The 19,135-nt window shown below is 48.3% G+C and overlaps 1 protein-coding gene across 1 annotated transcript in view; it reads right to left on the reverse strand.

Moving 5' to 3' along the window:
* Window positions 1-19,135, reverse strand: part of frem1a (Fras1 related extracellular matrix 1a) — a gene marked incomplete at both ends in the record, with an annotated part of 264,812 nt that overhangs the window by 10,242 nt on the left and 235,435 nt on the right. Inside the window, 3 exons of the mRNA XM_079257498.1 lie at window positions 17,868-17,997; window positions 18,098-18,242; window positions 18,330-18,531. Of these exons, the coding sequence (XP_079113624.1) occupies window positions 17,868-17,997; window positions 18,098-18,242; window positions 18,330-18,531 (477 nt within the window). The remainder of the gene's footprint in view (window positions 1-17,867; window positions 17,998-18,097; window positions 18,243-18,329; window positions 18,532-19,135) is intronic.

Raw genomic sequence — 19,135 nt, forward strand, 5'->3', positions numbered from 1 at the left:
TCGGACAGAACCTGATTTCTGGGACAGAACCCGCTTTCTGGCACAGAACCTGATTTCGAGGATCGAACCCGGGTTTCTGGGATAGAACCCGTTTTCTGGGACAGAACCCGCTTTCTGGGACAGAACCTGTGTTTCTGTTACAGAACCCGCTTTCTGGGACAGAACCTGTTTTCTGGCAGAGAACCTGATTTCTGGGACAGAACCCGCTTTCTAGGATAGAACTGGGGTTTCTGGATTAGAACCCGCTTTCTGGGACAGAACCTGATTTCTGGGACAGAAACCGGGTTTCTGGGACAGAACCTGCTTTCTGGAACAGAACCCGTTTTCTGGAACAGAACCTGATTTCTGGGACAGAAACCGGGTTTCTGGGACAGAACCTGCTTTCTGGAACAGAACCCGTTTTCTGGAACAGAACCTGATTTCTGGGACAGAACCAGGTTTCTGTGATGGAACCCGGGTTTCTGGATTAGAAGCCGCTTTCTGGGACAGAACCAGCTTTCTTTGAGAGAACCTGGTTTCTGGGATAGAACCTGCTCTCTGGAACAGAACCATCTTTCTGGGACAGAACCTGTGTTTCTGGATCAGAACCCGCATTCTGGGTCAGAACCTGATTTCTGGGACAGAACCCGCTTTCAGTGATAGAACTGGGGTTTATGTATTAGAACCCGTTTTCTGGGACAGAACCCGCTTTCTGGGACAGAACCTGCTTCCTGGGACAGAATATGGTTTCTGTGATAGAACCTGATTTCTAGGATCGAACCCCGGTTTCTGGGATAGAACCTGCTTTCTGGGACATAACCTGGTGTTTGGGATAGAACTGTGGTTTCTGGATTAGAACCTGGTTTCTGGGACAGAACCCACTTTCTGGGATAGAACTGGGGTTTTTTGGATTAGAACCCGCTTTCTTGGACAGAACCAGCTTTCTGGGACAATACCTGTGTTTCTGTTACAGAACCCGCTTTCTGGGATGAACCTGCTTTCTTGCACAGAACCTGATTTCGGGGACAGAACCCGCTTTCAGGGATAGAACTGGGGTTTCTCGAATTGGAACCCGCTTTCTGGGATAGAACCCGCTTTCTGGGACAGAACCTGGTTTCTGGGACAGAATCTGCTCTCTGGAAAAGAACCAGCTTTCTGGGACAGAACCTGTGTTTCTGGGACAGAACCCGCTTTCTGAGACTGAACCCGCTTTCTGGGACAGAACCCGCTTTCTGGGACAGAACCTGATTTCTGGGACAGAACCCGATTTCTCGGTCAGAACCCGCTTTCAGGGATACAACTGGGGTTTCTGGATTAAAACCTGCTTTCTGGCAAAGAACCCGCTTTCTGGGATAGAAGTGGGGTTTCTGGATTAGAACCTGCTTTCTGGGACAGAACCTGGTCTTTGGGATAGAACTGGGGTTTCTGGAGTAGAACCCGCTTTCTTGGACAGAACCAGCGTTCTGGGACAGAACCTGTGTTTCTGTTACAGAAATCGCTTTCTGGGATAGAACTGGGGTTTCTTGAATTGGAACCCGCTTTCTGGGACAGAACCGGCTTTCTGGGAGAGAACCTGGTTTCTGGGATAGAACCTGCTTTCTGGGACAGAACCTGCTTTCTGGGACAGAACCTGATTTCTGGGACAGAACCTGCTTCCTGGGACAGAACCTGGTTTCTGGGATAGAACCTGATTTCTAGGATCGAACCCGGTTTCTGGGATAGAACCTGCTTTCTGGGACATAACCTCGTGTTTGGGATAGAACTCGGGTTTCTGTTACAGAACCCGCTTTCTGGGACAGAACCTGTTTTCTGGCAGAGAACCTGATTTCTGGGACAGAACCCGCTTTCTAGGATAGAACTGGGGTTTCTGGATTAGAACCCGCTTTCTGGGACAGAACCTGATTTCTGGGACAGAAACCGGGTTTCTGGGACAGAACCTGCTTTCTGGAACAGAACCCGTTTTCTGGAACAGAACCTGATTTCTGGGACAGAAACCGGGTTTCTGGGACAGAACCTGCTTTCTGGAACAGAACCCGTTTTCTGGAACAGAACCTGATTTCTGGGACAGAAACCGGGTTTCTGGGACAGAACCTGCTTTCTGGAACAGAACCCGTTTTCTGGAACAGAACCTGATTTCTGGGACAGAACCAGGTTTCTGTGATGGAACCCGGGTTTCTGGATTAGAAGCCGCTTTCTGGGACAGAACCAGCTTTCTTTGAGAGAACCTGGTTTCTGGGATAGAACCTGCTCTCTGGAACAGAACCATCTTTCTGGGACAGAACCTGTGTTTCTGGATCAGAACCCGCATTCTGGGACAGAACCTGATTTCTGGGACAGAACCCGCTTTCAGTGATAGAACTGGGGTTTATGTATTAGAACCCGTTTTCTGGGACAGAACCCGCTTTCTGGGACAGAACCTGCTTCCTGGGACAGAATATGGTTTCTGTGATAGAACCTGATTTCTAGGATCGAACCCCGGTTTCTGGGATAGAACCTGCTTTCTGGGACATAACCTGGTGTTTGGGATAGAACTGTGGTTTCTGGATTAGAACCTGGTTTCTGGGACAGAACCCACTTTCTGGGATAGAACTGGGGTTTTTTGGATTAGAACCCGCTTTCTTGGACAGAACCAGCTTTCTGGGACAATACCTGTGTTTCTGTTACAGAACCCGCTTTCTGGGATGAACCTGCTTTCTTGCACAGAACCTGATTTCGGGGACAGAACCCGCTTTCAGGGATAGAACTGGGGTTTCTCGAATTGGAACCCGCTTTCTGGGATAGAACCCGCTTTCTGGGACAGAACCTGGTTTCTGGGACAGAATCTGCTCTCTGGAAAAGAACCAGCTTTCTGGGACAGAACCTGTGTTTCTGGGACAGAACCCGCTTTCTGAGACTGAACCCGCTTTCTGGGACAGAACCCGCTTTCTGGGACAGAACCCGCTTTCTGGGACAGAACCTGATTGCTGGGACAGAACCCGATTTCTCGGGCAGAACCCGCTTTCAGGGATACAACTGGGGTTTCTGGATTAAAACCTGCTTTCTGGCAAAGAACCCGCTTTCTGGGATAGAAGTGGGGTTTCTGGATTAGAACCTGCTTTCTGGGACAGAACCTGCTTCCTGGGACAGAACCTGGTCTTTGGGATAGAACTGGGGTTTCTGGAGTAGAACCCGCTTTCTTGGACAGAACCAGCGTTCTGGGACAGAACCTGTGTTTCTGTTACAGAAATCGCTTTCTGGGATAGAACTGGGGTTTCTGGAATTGGAACCCGCTTTCTGGGACAGAACCGGCTTTCTGGGAGAGAACCTGGTTTCTGGGATAGAACCTGCTTTCTGGGACAGAACCTGCTTTCTGGGACAGAACCTGATTTCTGGGACAGAACCTGCTTCCTGGGACAGAACCTGGTTTCTGGGATAGAACCTGATTTCTAGGATCGAACCCGGTTTCTGGGATAGAACCTGCTTTCTGGGACATAACCTCGTGTTTGGGATAGAACTCGGGTTTCTGGATTAGAACCCGCTTTCTGGGACAGAACCCGCTTTCTGGGACAGAACCTGTGTTTCTGTTACAGAACCCGCTTTCTGGGACAGAACCTGTTTTCTGGCAGAGAACCTGATTTCTGGGACAGAACCCGCTTTCTAGGATAGAACTGGGGTTTCTGGATTAGAACCCGCTTTCTGGGACAGAACCTGATTTCTGGGACAGAAACCGGGTTTCTGGGACAGAACCTGCTTTCTGGAACAGAACCCGTTTTCTGGAACAGAACCTGATTTCTGCGACAGAAACCGGGTTTCTGGGACAGAACCTGCTTTCTGGAACAGAACCCGTTTTCTGGAACAGAACCTGATTTCTGGGACAGAACCAGGTTTCTGTGATGGAACCCGGGTTTCTGGATTAGAAGCCGCTTTCTGGGACAGAACCAGCTTTCTTTGAGAGAACCTGGTTTCTGGGATAGAACCTGCTCTCTGGAACAGAACCATCTTTCTGGGACAGAACCTGTGTTTCTGGATCAGAACCCGCATTCTGGGACAGAACCTGATTTCTGGGACAGAACCCGCTTTCAGTGATAGAACTGGGGTTTATGTATTAGAACCCGTTTTCTGGGACAGAACCCGCTTTCTGGGACCGAACCTGCTTCCTGGGACAGAATATGGTTTCTGTGATAGAACCTGATTTCTAGGATCGAACCCCGGTTTCTGGGATAGAACCTGCTTTCTGGGACAAAACCTGGTGTTTGGGATAGAACTGTGGTTTCTGGATTAGAACCTGGTTTCTGGGACAGAACCCACTTTCTGGGATAGAACTGGGGTTTTTTGGATTAGAACCCGCTTTCTTGGACAGAACCAGCTTTCTGGGACAGAACCTGATTTCTGGGACAGAACCTGCTTCCTGGGACAGAACCTGGTTTCTGGGATAGAACCTGATTTCTAGGATCGAACCCGGTTTCTGGGATAGAACCTGCTTTCTGGGACATAACCTCGTGTTTGGGATAGAACTCGGGTTTCTGGATTAGAACCCGCTTTCTGGGACAGAACCCGCTTTCTGGGACAGAACCTGATTTCTGGGACAGAAACCGGGTTTCTGGGACAGAACCTGCTTTCTGGAACAGAACCCGTTTTCTGGAACAGAACCTGATTTCTGGGACAGAAACCGGGTTTCTGGGACAGAACCTGCTTTCTGGAACAGAACCCGTTTTCTGGAACAGAACCTGATTTCTGGGACAGAACCAGGTTTCTGTGATGGAACCCGGGTTTCTGGATTAGAAGCCGCTTTCTGGGACAGAACCAGCTTTCTTTGAGAGAACCTGGTTTCTGGGATAGAACCTGCTCTCTGGAACAGAACCATCTTTCTGGGACAGAACCTGTGTTTCTGGATCAGAACCCGCATTCTGGGACAGAACCTGATTTCTGGGACAGAACCCGCTTTCAGTGATAGAACTGGGGTTTATGTATTAGAACCCGTTTTCTGGGACAGAACCCGCTTTCTGGGACAGAACCTGCTTCCTGGGACAGAATATGGTTTCTGTGATAGAACCTGATTTCTAGGATCGAACCCCGGTTTCTGGGATAGAACCTGCTTTCTGGGACAAAACCTGGTGTTTGGGATAGAACTGTGGTTTCTGGATTAGAACCTGGTTTCTGGGACAGAACCCACTTTCTGGGATAGAACTGGGGTTTTTTGGATTAGAACCCGCTTTCTTGGACAGAACCAGCTTTCTGGGACAGAACCTGATTTCTGGGACAGAACCTGCTTCCTGGGACAGAACCTGGTTTCTGGGATAGAACCTGATTTCTAGGATCGAACCCGGTTTCTGGGATAGAACCTGCTTTCTGGGACATAACCTCGTGTTTGGGATAGAACTCGGGTTTCTGGATTAGAACCCGCTTTCTGGGACAGAACCCGCTTTCTGGGACAGAACCTGTGTTTCTGTTACAGAACCCGCTTTCTGGGAAAGAACCTGTTTTCTGGCAGAGAACCTGATTTCTGGGACAGAACCCGCTTTCTAGGATAGAACTGGGGTTTCTGGATTAGAACCCGCTTTCTGGGACAGAACCTGATTTCTGGGACAGAAACCGGGTTTCTGGGACAGAACCTGCTTTCTGGAACAGAACCCGTTTTCTGGAACAGAACCTGATTTCTGGGACAGAAACCGGGTTTCTGGGACAGAACCTGCTTTCTGGAACAGAACCCGTTTTCTGGAACAGAACCTGATTTCTGGGACAGAAACCGGGTTTCTGGGACAGAACCTGCTTTCTGGAACAGAACCCGTTTTCTGGAACAGAACCTGATTTCTGGGACAGAACCAGGTTTCTGTGATGGAACCCGGGTTTCTGCATTAGAAGCCGCTTTCTGGGACAGAACCAGCTTTCTTTGAGAGAACCTGGTTTCTGGGACAGAACCTGCTTCCTGGGACAGAATATGGTTTCTGTGATAGAACCTGATTTCTAGGATCGAACCCCGGTTTCTGGGATAGAACCTGCTTTCTGGGACATAACCTGGTGTTTGGGATAGAACTGTGGTTTCTGGATTAGAACCTGGTTTCTGGGACAGAACCCACTTTCTGGGATAGAACTGGGGTTTTTTGGATTAGAACCCGCTTTCTTGGACAGAACCAGCTTTCTGGGACAATACCTGTGTTTCTGTTACAGAACCCGCTTTCTGGGATGAACCTGCTTTCTTGACAGAACCTGATTTCGGGGACAGAACCCGCTTTCAGGGATAGAACTGGGGTTTCTCGAATTGGAACCCGCTTTCTGGGATAGAACCCGCTTTCTGGGACAGAACCTGGTTTCTGGGACAGAATCTGCTCTCTGGAAAAGAACCAGCTTTCTGGGACAGAACCCGTGTTTCTGGGACAGAACCCGCTTTCTGAGACTGAACCCGCTTTCTGGGACAGAACCCGCTTTCTGGGACAGAACCCGCTTTCTGGGACAGAACCTGATTGCTGGGACAGAACCCGATTTCTCGGGCAGAACCCGCTTTCAGGGATACAACTGGGGTTTCTGGATTAAAACCTGCTTTCTGGCAAAGAACCCGCTTTCTGGGATAGAAGTGGGGTTTCTGGATTAGAACCTGCTTTCTGGGACAGAACCTGCTTCCTGGGACAGAACCTGGTCTTTGGGATAGAACTGGGGTTTCTGGAGTAGAACCCGCTTTCTTGGACAGAACCAGCGTTCTGGGACAGAACCTGTGTTTCTGTTACAGAAATCGCTTTCTGGGATAGAACTGGGGTTTCTGGAATTGGAACCCGCTTTCTGGGACAGAACCGGCTTTCTGGGAGAGAACCTGGTTTCTGGGATAGAACCTGGTTTCTGGGACAGAACCTGCTTTCTGGGACAGAACCTGATTTCTGGGACAGAACCTGCTTCCTGGGACAGAACCTGGTTTCTGGGATAGAACCTGATTTCTAGGATCGAACCCGGTTTCTGGGATAGAACCTGCTTTCTGGGACATAACCTCGTGTTTGGGATAGAACTCGGGTTTCTGGATTAGAACCCGCTTTCTGGGACAGAACCCGCTTTCTGGGACAGAACCTGTGTTTCTGTTACAGAACCCGCTTTCTGGGACAGAACCTGTTTTCTGGCAGAGAACCTGATTTCTGGGACAGAACCCGCTTTCTAGGATAGAACTGGGGTTTCTGGGACAGAACCTGCTTTCTGGAACAGAACCCGTTTTCTGGAACAGAACCTGATTTCTGGGACAGAAACCGGGTTTCTGGGACAGAACCTGCTTTCTGGAACAGAACCCGTTTTCTGGAACAGAACCTGATTTCTGGGACAGAACCAGGTTTCTGTGATGGAACCCGGGTTTCTGGATTAGAAGCCGCTTTCTGGGACAGAACCAGCTTTCTTTGAGAGAACCTGGTTTCTGGGATAGAACCTGCTCTCTGGAACAGAACCATCTTTCTGGGACAGAGCCTGTGTTTCTGGATCAGAACCCGCATTCTGGGACAGAACCTGATTTCTGGGACAGAACCCGCTTTCAGTGATAGAACTGGGGTTTATGTATTAGAACCCGTTTTCTGGGACAGAACCCGCTTTCTGGGACAGAACCTGCTTCCTGGGACAGAATATGGTTTCTGTGATAGAACCTGATTTCTAGGATCGAACCCCGGTTTCTGGGATAGAACCTGCTTTCTGGGACAGAACCCACTTTCTGGGATAGAACTGGGGTTTTTTGGATTAGAACCCGCTTTCTTGGACAGAACCAGCTTTCTGGGACAATACCTGTGTTTCTGTTACAGAACCCGCTTTCTGGGATGAACCTGCTTTCTTGCACAGAACCTGATTTCGGGGACAGAACCCGCTTTCAGGGATAGAACTGGGGTTTCTCGAATTGGAACCCGCTTTCTGGGATAGAACCCGCTTTCTGGGACAGAACCTGGTTTCTGGGACAGAATCTGCTCTCTGGAAAAGAACCAGCTTTCTGGGACAGAACCTGTGTTTCTGGGACAGAACCCGCTTTCTGAGACTGAACCCGCTTTCTGGGACAGAACCCGCTTTCTGGGACAGAACCTGATTGCTGGGACAGAACATGCTTTCTCGGGCAGAACCCGCTTTCTGGCACAGAACCTGATTTCTAGGATCGAACCCGGGTTTCTGGGATAGAACCTGTTTTCTGGGACAGAGTCCACTTTCTGGGACAGAACCTGATTTCTGGGACAGAACCCGCCTTCTTGAATAGAACTGGGGTTTCTGGATTATAACCCGCCTTCTGGGACAGAACCCACTTTCTGGTAAAGAACCTGCTTTCTGGGACAGAACCTGGTTTCTGGGATAGAACCTGCTCTCTGGAACAGAACCAGCTTTCTGGGACAGAACCTGCTTTCTCGGGCAGAACCTGATTTCTGGGATAGAACCCGCTTTCTGGGAAAGAACCTGATTTCTGGGAAAGAACCTGGTTTCTGGGATAGAACCTGCTTTTTGGGACAGAACCTGGTTTCTGGAATAGAACCCAGGTTTCCGGAACAGAATCCGCTTTCTGGGACAGAACCTGATTTCTGAGATCGAACCCAGGTTTCTTGGATTAGAACCTGGTTTCTGGGACAGACCCACTTTCTGGGATAGAACTGGGGTTTCTGGATTAGAACCCGCTTTCTGGGACAGAACCTGATTTCTGGGACAGAAACCGGGTTTCTGGGACAGAACCTGCTTTCTGGAACAGAACCCGTTTTCTGGAACAGAACCTGATTTCTGGGACAGAAACCGGGTTTCTGGGACAGAACCTGCTTTCTAGAACAGAACCCGTTTTCTGGAACAGAACCTGATTTCTGGGACAGAACCAGGTTTCTGTGATGGAACCCGGGTTTCTGGATTAGAAGCCGCTTTCTGGGACAGACCCACTTTCTGGGATAGAACTGGGGTTTCTGGATTAGAACCCGCTTTCTGGAACAGAACCTGGTTTCTGGAATGGAACCCAGGTTTCTGGAACAGAACCCGCTTTCAGGGGCAGAACCCGCTTTCTGGGACAGAACCTGGTTTCTGGGATAGAACTGGGGTTTCTGGATTAGAACCCGCTTTCTGGGACAGAACCCGGTTTATGGGACAGAAGCCGCTTTCTGGGAAAGAACCTGCTTTCTGGGAAAGAACCTGATTTCTGGGACAGAACCTGATTTCTGGGACAGAACCAGCTTTCTGGGACAGAACCTGTGTTTCTGGGACCGAACCCGGGTTTGTGGGACAGAACACGCTTTTTGAGACAGAACCCGATTTCTGCGATAGAACCCGGTTTATGGGACAGAACCTGATTACTGGGATAGAAACCGGGTTTCTGGGATAGAACCCGGTTTATGGGACAGAAGCCGCTTTCTGGGAAAGAACCTGCTTTCTGGGAAAAAACCTGATTTCTGGGACAGAACCTGATTTCTGGGACAGAACCAGCTTTCTGGGACAGAACCTGTGTTTCTGGGACCGAACCCGGGTTTGTGGGACAGAACACGCTTTTTGAGACAGAACCCGATTTCTGCGATAGAACCCGGTTTGTGGGACAGAACCTGATTTCTGGGACAGACACACTTTTTGGGACAGAACCTGCTTTCTGGGACAGAACCCAATTTCTAAAACAGAACCAGCTTTCTGGAACAGAACCTGGTATCTTGAATAGAACCCAGGTTTCTGGAACAGAACCCGCTTTCAGGGACAGAACCAGCTTTCTGGGACAGAACCCGCTTTCTCGCAAAAAACCTGATTTCTATAATCGAACCCGGATTTCTGGATTAGAACCGACGTTCTGGGACAGAACCCGGTTTATGGGACAGAACCCGCTTTCTGGGATACAACTGGGGTTTCTGGTTTAAAACCAGCTCTCTGGGACAGAACCCGCTTTCTGGGACAGAACCTGGCTTCTGGGACAGAACCTGATTTCTGGGACAGAACCTGCTTTATCGGACAGAACCTGATTTCTGGGACAGAACCCGCTTTCTCGCAAAAAACCAGGTGTCTAAGATCAAACCCGGGTTTCTGGATTAGAACCCAGTTTCTGGGACAGAACCCGCTTTCTGGGACAGAACCGGATTTCTGAAACAGAACCAGCTTTCTGGGAAAGAACCTGGTTTCTGGAAAAGAACCCAACTTTCTGGACCAGAACCCGCTTTCTGGGACAGAATTTGATTTCTGGGATCGAATCCGGGTTTCTGGGATTAGAACCTGATTTCTGGGACAGAACCCGCTTTCTGGGATAGAACTGGGGTTTCTGGGACAGAATCTGACTTCTGGGATAGAACCCGCTTTCTGGGACAGAACCTGTTTTCTGGGATTAGAACTTGATTTCTGGGACAGAACCCGCTTTCTGGGATTGAACTGGGGTTTCTGGATTTGGAAAACGCTTTCTGGGAAAGAACCCGCTTTCTGGGAAAGAATCTGGTTTCTGGGATAGAACCTGATTTCTGGGATAGAACCCGCTTTCTGGGATAGAACTGGGGTTTCTGGAATTGGAACCCGCTTTATGGGACAGAACCAGCTTTCTGGGACAGAACCCGCTTTCTGTAATAGAACTGTGGTTTCTGGATTAGAACCCGCTTTCTGGGACAGATCCCGGTTTATGGGACAGAACCTGGTTTATGGGACAGAAGCCGCTTTTTGGGAAAGAACCTGCTTTCTGGGAAAGAACCTGATTTATGGGACAGAACCTGATTTCTGGGACAGAACCAGCTTTCTGGGACAGAACCTGGTTTCTGGGATAGAATCTGCTCTCTGGAACAGAACCTGGTTTCTGGGACAGAACCCGCTTTCTGTGATAGAACTGTGGTTTCTGGATTAGAACCCGCTTTCTGTGACAGAACCCGGTTTATGGGACAGAACCTGCTTTCTGGGAAAGAATCTGGTTTCAGGGATAGAACCTGCTTTCTGGGACAGAACCAGATTTCTGGGACAGAACCATCTTTCTGGAACAGAACCTGTGTATCTGGGACCGAACCCGGGTTTGTGGGACAGAACACGCTTTTTGAGACAGAACCCGATTTCTGTGATAGAACCCGGTTTATGGGACAGAACCTGATTTCTGGGATAATAACCAGGTTTCTGGGACAGAACCTGCTTTCTGGGATAGAACCCAGTTTATGGGAAAGAACCCGCTTTCTGGGACAGAACCGGATTTCTGAAACAGAACCAGCTTTCTGGGAAAGAACCTGGTTTCTGGAAAAGAACCCAACTTTCTGGACCAGAACCCGCTTTCTGGGACAGAATTTGATTTCTGGGATCGAATCCGGGTTTCTGGGATTAGAACCTGATTTCTGGGACAGAACCCGCTTTCTGGGATAGAACTGGGGTTTCTGGGACAGAATCTGACTTCTGGGATAGAACCTGCTTTTTGGGACAGAACCTGTTTTCTGGGATTAGAACTTGATTTCTGGGACAGAACCCGCTTTCTGGGATTGAACTGGGGTTTCTGGATTTGGAAAACGCTTTCTGGGAAAGAACCCGCTTTCTGGGAAAGAATCTGGTTTCTGGGATAGAACCTGATTTCTGGGATAGAACCCGCTTTCTGGGATAGAACTGGGGTTTCTGGAATTGGAACCCGCTTTATGGGACAGAACCAGCTTTCTGGGACAGAACCCGCTTTCTGTAATAGAACTGTGGTTTCTGGATTAGAACCCGCTTTCTGGGACAGATCCCGGTTTATGGGACAGAACCTGGTTTATGGGACAGAAGCCGCTTTTTGGGAAAGAACCTGCTTTCTGGGAAAGAACCTGATTTATGGGACAGAACCTGATTTCTGGGACAGAACCAGCTTTCTGGGACAGAACCTGGTTTCTGGGATAGAATCTGCTCTCTGGAACAGAACCTGATTTCTGGGACAGAACCCGCTTTCTGTGATAGAACTGTGGTTTCTGGATTAGAACCCGCTTTCTGTGACAGAACCCGGTTTATGGGACAGAACCTGCTTTCTGGGAAAGAATCTGGTTTCAGGGATAGAACCTGCTTTCTGGGACAGAACCTGATTTCTGGGACAGAACCATCTTTCTGGAACAGAACCTGTGTATCTGGGACCGAACCCGGGTTTGTGGGAAAGAACCTGATTTCTGGGACAGAACTTGATTTCTGGGATCGAATCCGGGTTTCTGGGATTAGAACCTGATTTCTGGGACAGAACCCGCTTTCTGGGATAGAACTGGGGTTTCTGGGACAGAACCCGCTTTCTGGGATAGAACTGGGGTTTCTGGGACAGAATCTGACTTCTGGGATAGAACCCGCTTTCTGGGATAGAACTGGGGCTTTTGGAATTGGAACCCGCTTTATGGGACAGAACCCGCTTTCTGGGACAGAACCTGGTTTCTGGGATAGAACTGTGGTTTCTGGATTAGAACCCGCTTTCTGGGACAGATCCCGGTTTATGGGACAGAACCTGGTTTATGGGACAGAAGCAGCTTTCTGGGACAGAACCTGCTTTCTGGGAAAGAACCTGATTTTTGGGACAGAACCTGATTTCTGGGACAGATCCAGCTTTCTGGGAAGGGACCTGGTTTCTGGGATAGAATCTGCTCTCTGGAGCAGAACCAGCTTTCTGGGAAAGAACCTGTGTTTCTGGGAGAGAACCCGCTTTCTGTAATCGAACTGTGGTTTCTGGATTAGAACCCGCTTTCTGGGACAGATCCCGGTTTATGGGACAGAACCTGATTTCTGGGACAGAACCCGCTTTCTGTGATAGAACTGTGGTTTCTGGATTAGAACCCGCTTTCTGGGACAGAACCCGGGTTTATGGGACAGAACCTGCTTTCTGGGAAAGAACCTGATTTCTAGGACAGAACCAGATTTCTGGGACAGAACCAGCTTTCTGGGACAGAACCTGTGTATCTGGGACCGAACCCGGGTTTGTGGGACAGAACACGCTTTTTGAGACAGAACCCGATTTCTGTGATAGAACCCGGTTTATGGGACAGAACCTGATTTCTGGGATAGAAACCTGGTTTCTGGGACAGAACCTGCTTTCTGGGATAGAACCCAGTTTATGGGAAAGAACCTGATTTCTGGGACAGAACCAGGTTTCTGTGCTAGAACCCGGGTTTCTGGACTAGAACCCGCTTTTTGGGACAGAACCTGCTTTCTGGGACAGAACCCAATTTCTAAAATAGAATCAGCTTTCTGGAACAGAACCCGGATTCTCGAATAGAACCCAGGTTTCTGGAACAAAACCCGCTTTCTGGGACAGAACCTGATTTTTAGGACAGAACCCGCTTTCTCGCAAAAAACCTGATTTCTAGGATCGAACTCGGGTTTCTGGATTAGAACCCACTTTTTGGGACAGAACCCGCTTTATGGGACAGAACCTTCTATCTGGGATGGAACCTGCTCCCTGGAACAGAACCTGATTTCTGGGACAAAACCCGCTTTCTGGGATAGAACTGGGGTTTGTGGAATTGAAACCCGCTTTCTGGGACAGAACCTGGTTTCTGGTAGAACCTGCTCTCTGGAACAGAACCTGATTTCTAGGATCGAACCCCGTTTCTGGGATAGACCGCGCTTTCTAGGACATAACCTGGTGTCTGGGATAGAATTGTGGATAATGGATTAGAACCTGATTTCTGGGACAGAACCCACTTTATGGGATATAACTGGGGTTTCTGGATTAGAACCCGCTTTCTGGGAAAGAACCAGCTTTCTGGGACATAACCTGTGTTTCTGTTACAGAACCCGCTTTCTGGGATGGAACCTGTTTTCTGGCAAAGAACCTGATTTCTGGGACAGAACCCGCTTTCTGGGATAGAACTGGGGTTTGTGGAACTGAAACCCGCTTTCTGGGACAGAACCCGCATTCTGGGACAGAACCTGGTTTCTGGGATAGAACCTGCTCTCTGGAACAGAACCAGCTTTCTGGGACAGAACCTGTGTTTCTGGGACAGAACCCGTTTTCTCGCAAAAAACCTGATTTCTAGGATTGATCTTGGGTTTCTGGATTTCAACCCAATTTCTGGTACAGAACTTGATTTCTGGGATAAAACCTGCTCTCTGGGACAGAACCTGGTTTCTGGAATAGAACCCAGGTTTTTGGAACAGAACCTTCTTTCTGGGACAGAACCTGATTTCTAGGACAGAACCCCCTTTCTGGTAAAAAACCTAATTTTTAGGATCAAACCCGGGTTTCTGGATTAGAACCCACTTTCTGGAACAGAACCAGCTTCCTGGAACAGAACTTGGTTTCTGGAATAGAACCCAGGTTTCTGGAACAAAACCCGCTTTCTGGGACAGAACCTGATTTCTGGGACAGAACCCGCTTTCCAGGCCAGAACCTACTTTCTGGGATAGAACCGGCTTTCGAGGACATAACCTGTTGTCTGGGATAGAACTGTGGTTTCTGGATTAGAACCTGATTTCTGGGACAGAACCCACTTTCTGGGATAGAATTGTGGTTTCTAGAATTGGAACCCGCTTTCTGGGATAGAACTCGCTTTCTGGGACAGAACATGGTTTCTGGGATAGAACCTGCTCCCTGGAACAGAACCAGTTTTCTGGGACAGAACCTGTGGTTTCTGGAAAAGAACCCGTTTTCTGAGACTGAACCCGCTCTCTGGGACAGAACCCGCTTTCTGGGACAGAATCCAATTTCTAAAACAGAACCAGTTTTCTGGAACAGAAACTGGTTTCTGGAATAGAACCTGATTTCTGGGACAGAATCCGCTTTTTGGGACAGAACTCGCTTTCTGGGACAGAACCTGGTTTCTGGGATAAAACCTGATTTCTAGGATTGAACCCCGTTTCTTGGATAGAACCTGATTTCTGGGACAGAACCCGCTTTCTCACAAAAAACCTGATTTCTAGGATCGAACCCAGGTTTCTGGATTAGAACCCACTTTCTGGGACAGAACCCGCTTTATGGGACAGAAGCCGCTTTCTGGGAAAGAATCTGTTTTCTGGGAAAGAACCTGATTTCTGGGACAGCACCCCCTTGCTGGCACAGAACCTGATTTTTAGGATCGAACCCGGGTTTCTGGGATAGAACCTGCTTTCTGGGACAGAACCTGCTTTCTGGGACAGAACCCAGCTTTCTGGGAAAGAACCCGCTTTCTTGGACAGAACCCAATTTCTGAAACAGTACCAGCTTTCTGCGACAGAACTTCCTTTCTGGAACAGAACCCGCTTTCTGGGACAGAACCAGCTTTCTGGGATCGAACCCGGGTTTCCGTGACAGAACACGCTTTTTGGGACAGAACGTACTTTCTGGGATAGAACCTGGTTTCTGGGACAGAACCTGGTTTCTGGGAAAGAACACGCTTTTTGGGACAGAACCTGATTTCTGGGACAGAACCTGCTTTCTGGGACAGAACCTTATTCCTGGGACAGAACCCCCTTTTTGGCACAGAACCTGATTTCTAGGATCAAACCCGGGTTTCTGAATTAGAACCCACTTTCTGGGACAGAACCCGCTTTCTTGGACAGAACCTGATTTCTGGAACAGAACCCGTTTTCTGGCACAGAAACTGATTTCTGAGACAGAACCCGCTTTCTGGGATAGAACTGGGGTTTCTGGATTAGAACCCGGTTTATGGGACAGAACCCGCTCTCTGGGACAAAACCAGCTTTCTAGGACAGAACCTGTGTTTTCTGGGACCGAACCTGTGTTTCTGGGACAGAACACGCTTTCTGGGACAGAACCTGCTTTCTGGGATAGAACTGGGCTTTCTGGATTGGATCCTGACTTCTGGGACAGAACTCGCTTTCTGGGATAGAACTGGGATTTCTAGATTAGATCCTGATTTCTGGGACAGAACCCACTTTCTGGGACAGAACCTGCTTTCTGGGACAGAACCTGGTTTCTGGGATAAAACCTGCTCTCTGGGACAGAACCAGCTTTCTGGGACAGAACCTGTGTTCCTGGGACAAAACCGGGGTTTCTGGGACAGAACCCGCTTTTTGGGACCGAACCCGCTTTCTGGGACATAACCCGGTTCATGGGACAGAACCTGGTTTCTGGGATAGAACCCGGGTTTCTGGGACAGAACATGCTTTCTGGGAAAGAACCCGCTTTCTGGGACAGAACCTGCTTTCTGGAACAGAACCTGGTTTCTGGGACAGAACCTGGTTTCTGGGATCGAACCCGGGTTTCTGGATTAGAACCCACTTTCTGGGACAGAACCTGCTTTTTGGGACAGAACCCAATTTCTGAAAGAGAACCAGCTTTCTGGAACAGAACCCCTTTTCTGGGAAGGAACCTGGTTTCTGGGATAGAACCAAGTTTCTGGGACAGAACCGACTTTCTGGGACAGAACCTGCATTCTAGGAAAGAACCTGATTTCTGGGAAAGAACATGCTTTCTCGCAAAAAACCTTATTTCTAGGATCGAACCCGGGTTTCTGGATTAGAACCCACTTTCTGGGACAGAACCCGCTTTTTGGGACAGAACCCAATTTTTAAAAGAGAACCAGCTTTCTGGAACAGAACCCCCTTTCTGGGAAGGAACCTGGCTTCTGGGATAGAACCAGGTGTCTGGCACAGAACCGACTTTCTGGGACAGAACCTGATTTCTAGGATCGAACCCGGGTTTCTGGGAGAGAACCTGTTTTCTGGGACAGAACCCACTTTCTGGGACAGAACCTGGTTTCTGGCACAAAACCTGATTTCTGGGACAGAACCCGCTTTCTGGGATAGAACTGGGGTTTCTGGATTAGAACCCGCTTTCTGGGACAGAACAAGCTTTCTGGGACAGAACCCGCTTTCTGGGATCGAACCAGGGTTTCTGGGACAGAACCTGGTTTCTGGGACAGAACCCGCTTTCTTGGACAGAACCTGATTTTTGGAACAGAACCCGTTTTCTGGGGTAGAACCTCGTTTCTGGTACAGAACCTGCTTTCTGGAACAGAACCCGATTCCTGGAACAGAACCCGCTTTCTTGGACAGAACCTGCTTTCTGGAACAGAACCCGGTTTCTGGAACAGAACTCGCTTTCTGGGACAGAACCTGCTTTCTGGGACAGAACCCGCTTTCTGGGACAGAGCTCACTTTCTGTGATCAAACTCCGGTTTCTGGGATAGAACCTGGATTTCTGGGATAGAACCTGGGTTTCTGGGACAGAACCTGCTTTCTGGGACAGAACCTGCTTTCTGGGACAGAACCTGCTTTCTGGGACAGAACCCGCTTTCTGGGACAGAACCCGGGTTTCAGGGACAGGCCCCAGTTCTGTAATTATGAGCTTAATTCTCAATGTACTTGCTTGTTTACTATGGTTGTTACTGGTGTATTCCACCAGCTGGTGCAATAGAGAACTCAGACCCGAAAGAGATTCTGAATTTGGAGGATGTAAACAAAGCGATAAACATGTTGATTACCTAAAAACACCACCAACAGCAGCAACAGTTGAGTTTGTAAGGACACAAACTCAACCATGTCAAGATGAGAACACAACAACATATTACGGAGATGCAAGTAATTTTCTGTTAACCTCTTAGCTTACATCAGTGTTTCCCAGTCCTGGTCCTTGTGTACCATCACCCTGCATGTTCCTGCTCCAACACACCTGATTCATGTTAACGAAACTCCTCATTAAGTTCTTTGGAAGTCCACCAATGAGCTCCTCGTTTAATCAAGGTGTGTTAAACTTACATGCAGGGCTGTGGTACTGGAGAACAAGGGTTTGAAAACATTGGCTTACATCTGGTCTATACGCTGCACCCTACTGGTTATTTGCATATAATTGCTTGAGAACATGCGGCATTAATTTCTGAGGACGTGTTCAAAGGATGCTGCTGATGTAAAATACACAATGATAAACTCACACCCGTGCCGTTCTCAGTACCCCCATACTGTAGCTTTAGAACATGTAGCGTTCATTTCTGAGGATGTGCACAAAAATGACTTCACATAAAAACAGACGACCCAGAGAAACTACACAAGTCTGCCATTCAGACAGAATTAGCTGCTGAAAATATGAAAGATTTTCAGTGTCGCAGTAAATCTTAGACCTCGACAGTGATGTAAGACGACTCTGCTAGGTTCCCCTTTCGAATGATGTCCAGCGAGATTGTTCCCTCTTCCTCACATGCAGAAGACTCTGGCTGAGAGAACTCCACACTGGACCACTTCAGCTCAAGTCTGCAACAACAGCACGCCACCATGCAGAAGACTCAGCTGTAAATGTCACTTAGAATAAGACAAAAAGCAAACAAAACGGTGAAGTGCTGGTGATTCTTACACATGAGGGGGGCTCGTGTTGCCCAGAGGATCAGACACTCTGAACTCCAAGCTGTCTGAGTGAGACTCCCGATCCGGATTGACGATGTAGACGATCGTTCTTTTGTTAAGCTCAGACTGCGAGAAACGCTGCGATACAAAACCACCTGCAGATGACAAACAGGGAAACCTTTTTCTTTCTCTGTCTCATTAATATCAGCTTCACTAATAATGGAAACTAAACTCTTCCTCACCTGTGATGAAGTTTTCCAGGTAGCCAAAATAAGGTGGACGGACAATGGAGAAAATAAGCTCCTCGTCTCTACAGTCGCCATCTTCAGCCTTCAGTTGCCGAGATGACAGGAAGATCCCGAAGCGACCGTCGGCTAAAATCTCGGCTTGCCAAAGTGGGAGCAGCTTTATGACTTCAGGAGAAGATTTATCCAGAGGTTTGATCTAAAATCACACGGAGCTTCATGATTTGGGATTTAGTTAACGTCAGACAGAAAAACATGATGTAAAAAGTGTTTCTTCTTCTGATGCGCTCACACACGATGACAACTCAGTAATGCTGTTTTATTTCTTTATTCAGCACTTTGTTGCAGCCAGCGTTGAGTTAAAGTGCTTTTAACAAAAAGCTACATATGCATGGAACAGATATCTGTCTGTCTCCTGCAGGCTTTGCTTTTTCAGGCTGTTTTCAGACTTTTATTGCAGTTAATGTCTTTTTCACATTCACCAAATTCATCCAGGCCGGTCGCTCTAAAACACGTATGTTTCATACACCTGTTTATACCGAGAAACTGGACAACTTTACTGCTCCAAATAAATATCTTAACATGCAGCGCCATTGAAAAATAAAACCCCCCTGCTGCTCTTTTCTACGAAGTACCACAAGGATCAGACTTTTCAGCTGTCTTCACACCTGAGGCCACCATTTCCCAGACACAGTGTTTGAGTTTATCTTTATGCAGACGACTGTCTACTTTATTACAAACTTTTACAACCTAATAACTTATATTCCTCTGCCTTGTCATTTATTTTGTTTAAACATAAAGAA

The sequence above is a fragment of the Telmatherina bonti genome (genome assembly GCF_933228915.1).
Source record: "Telmatherina bonti genome assembly, chromosome: 18".
Lineage (NCBI taxonomy): Eukaryota > Metazoa > Chordata > Actinopteri > Atheriniformes > Telmatherinidae > Telmatherina > Telmatherina bonti.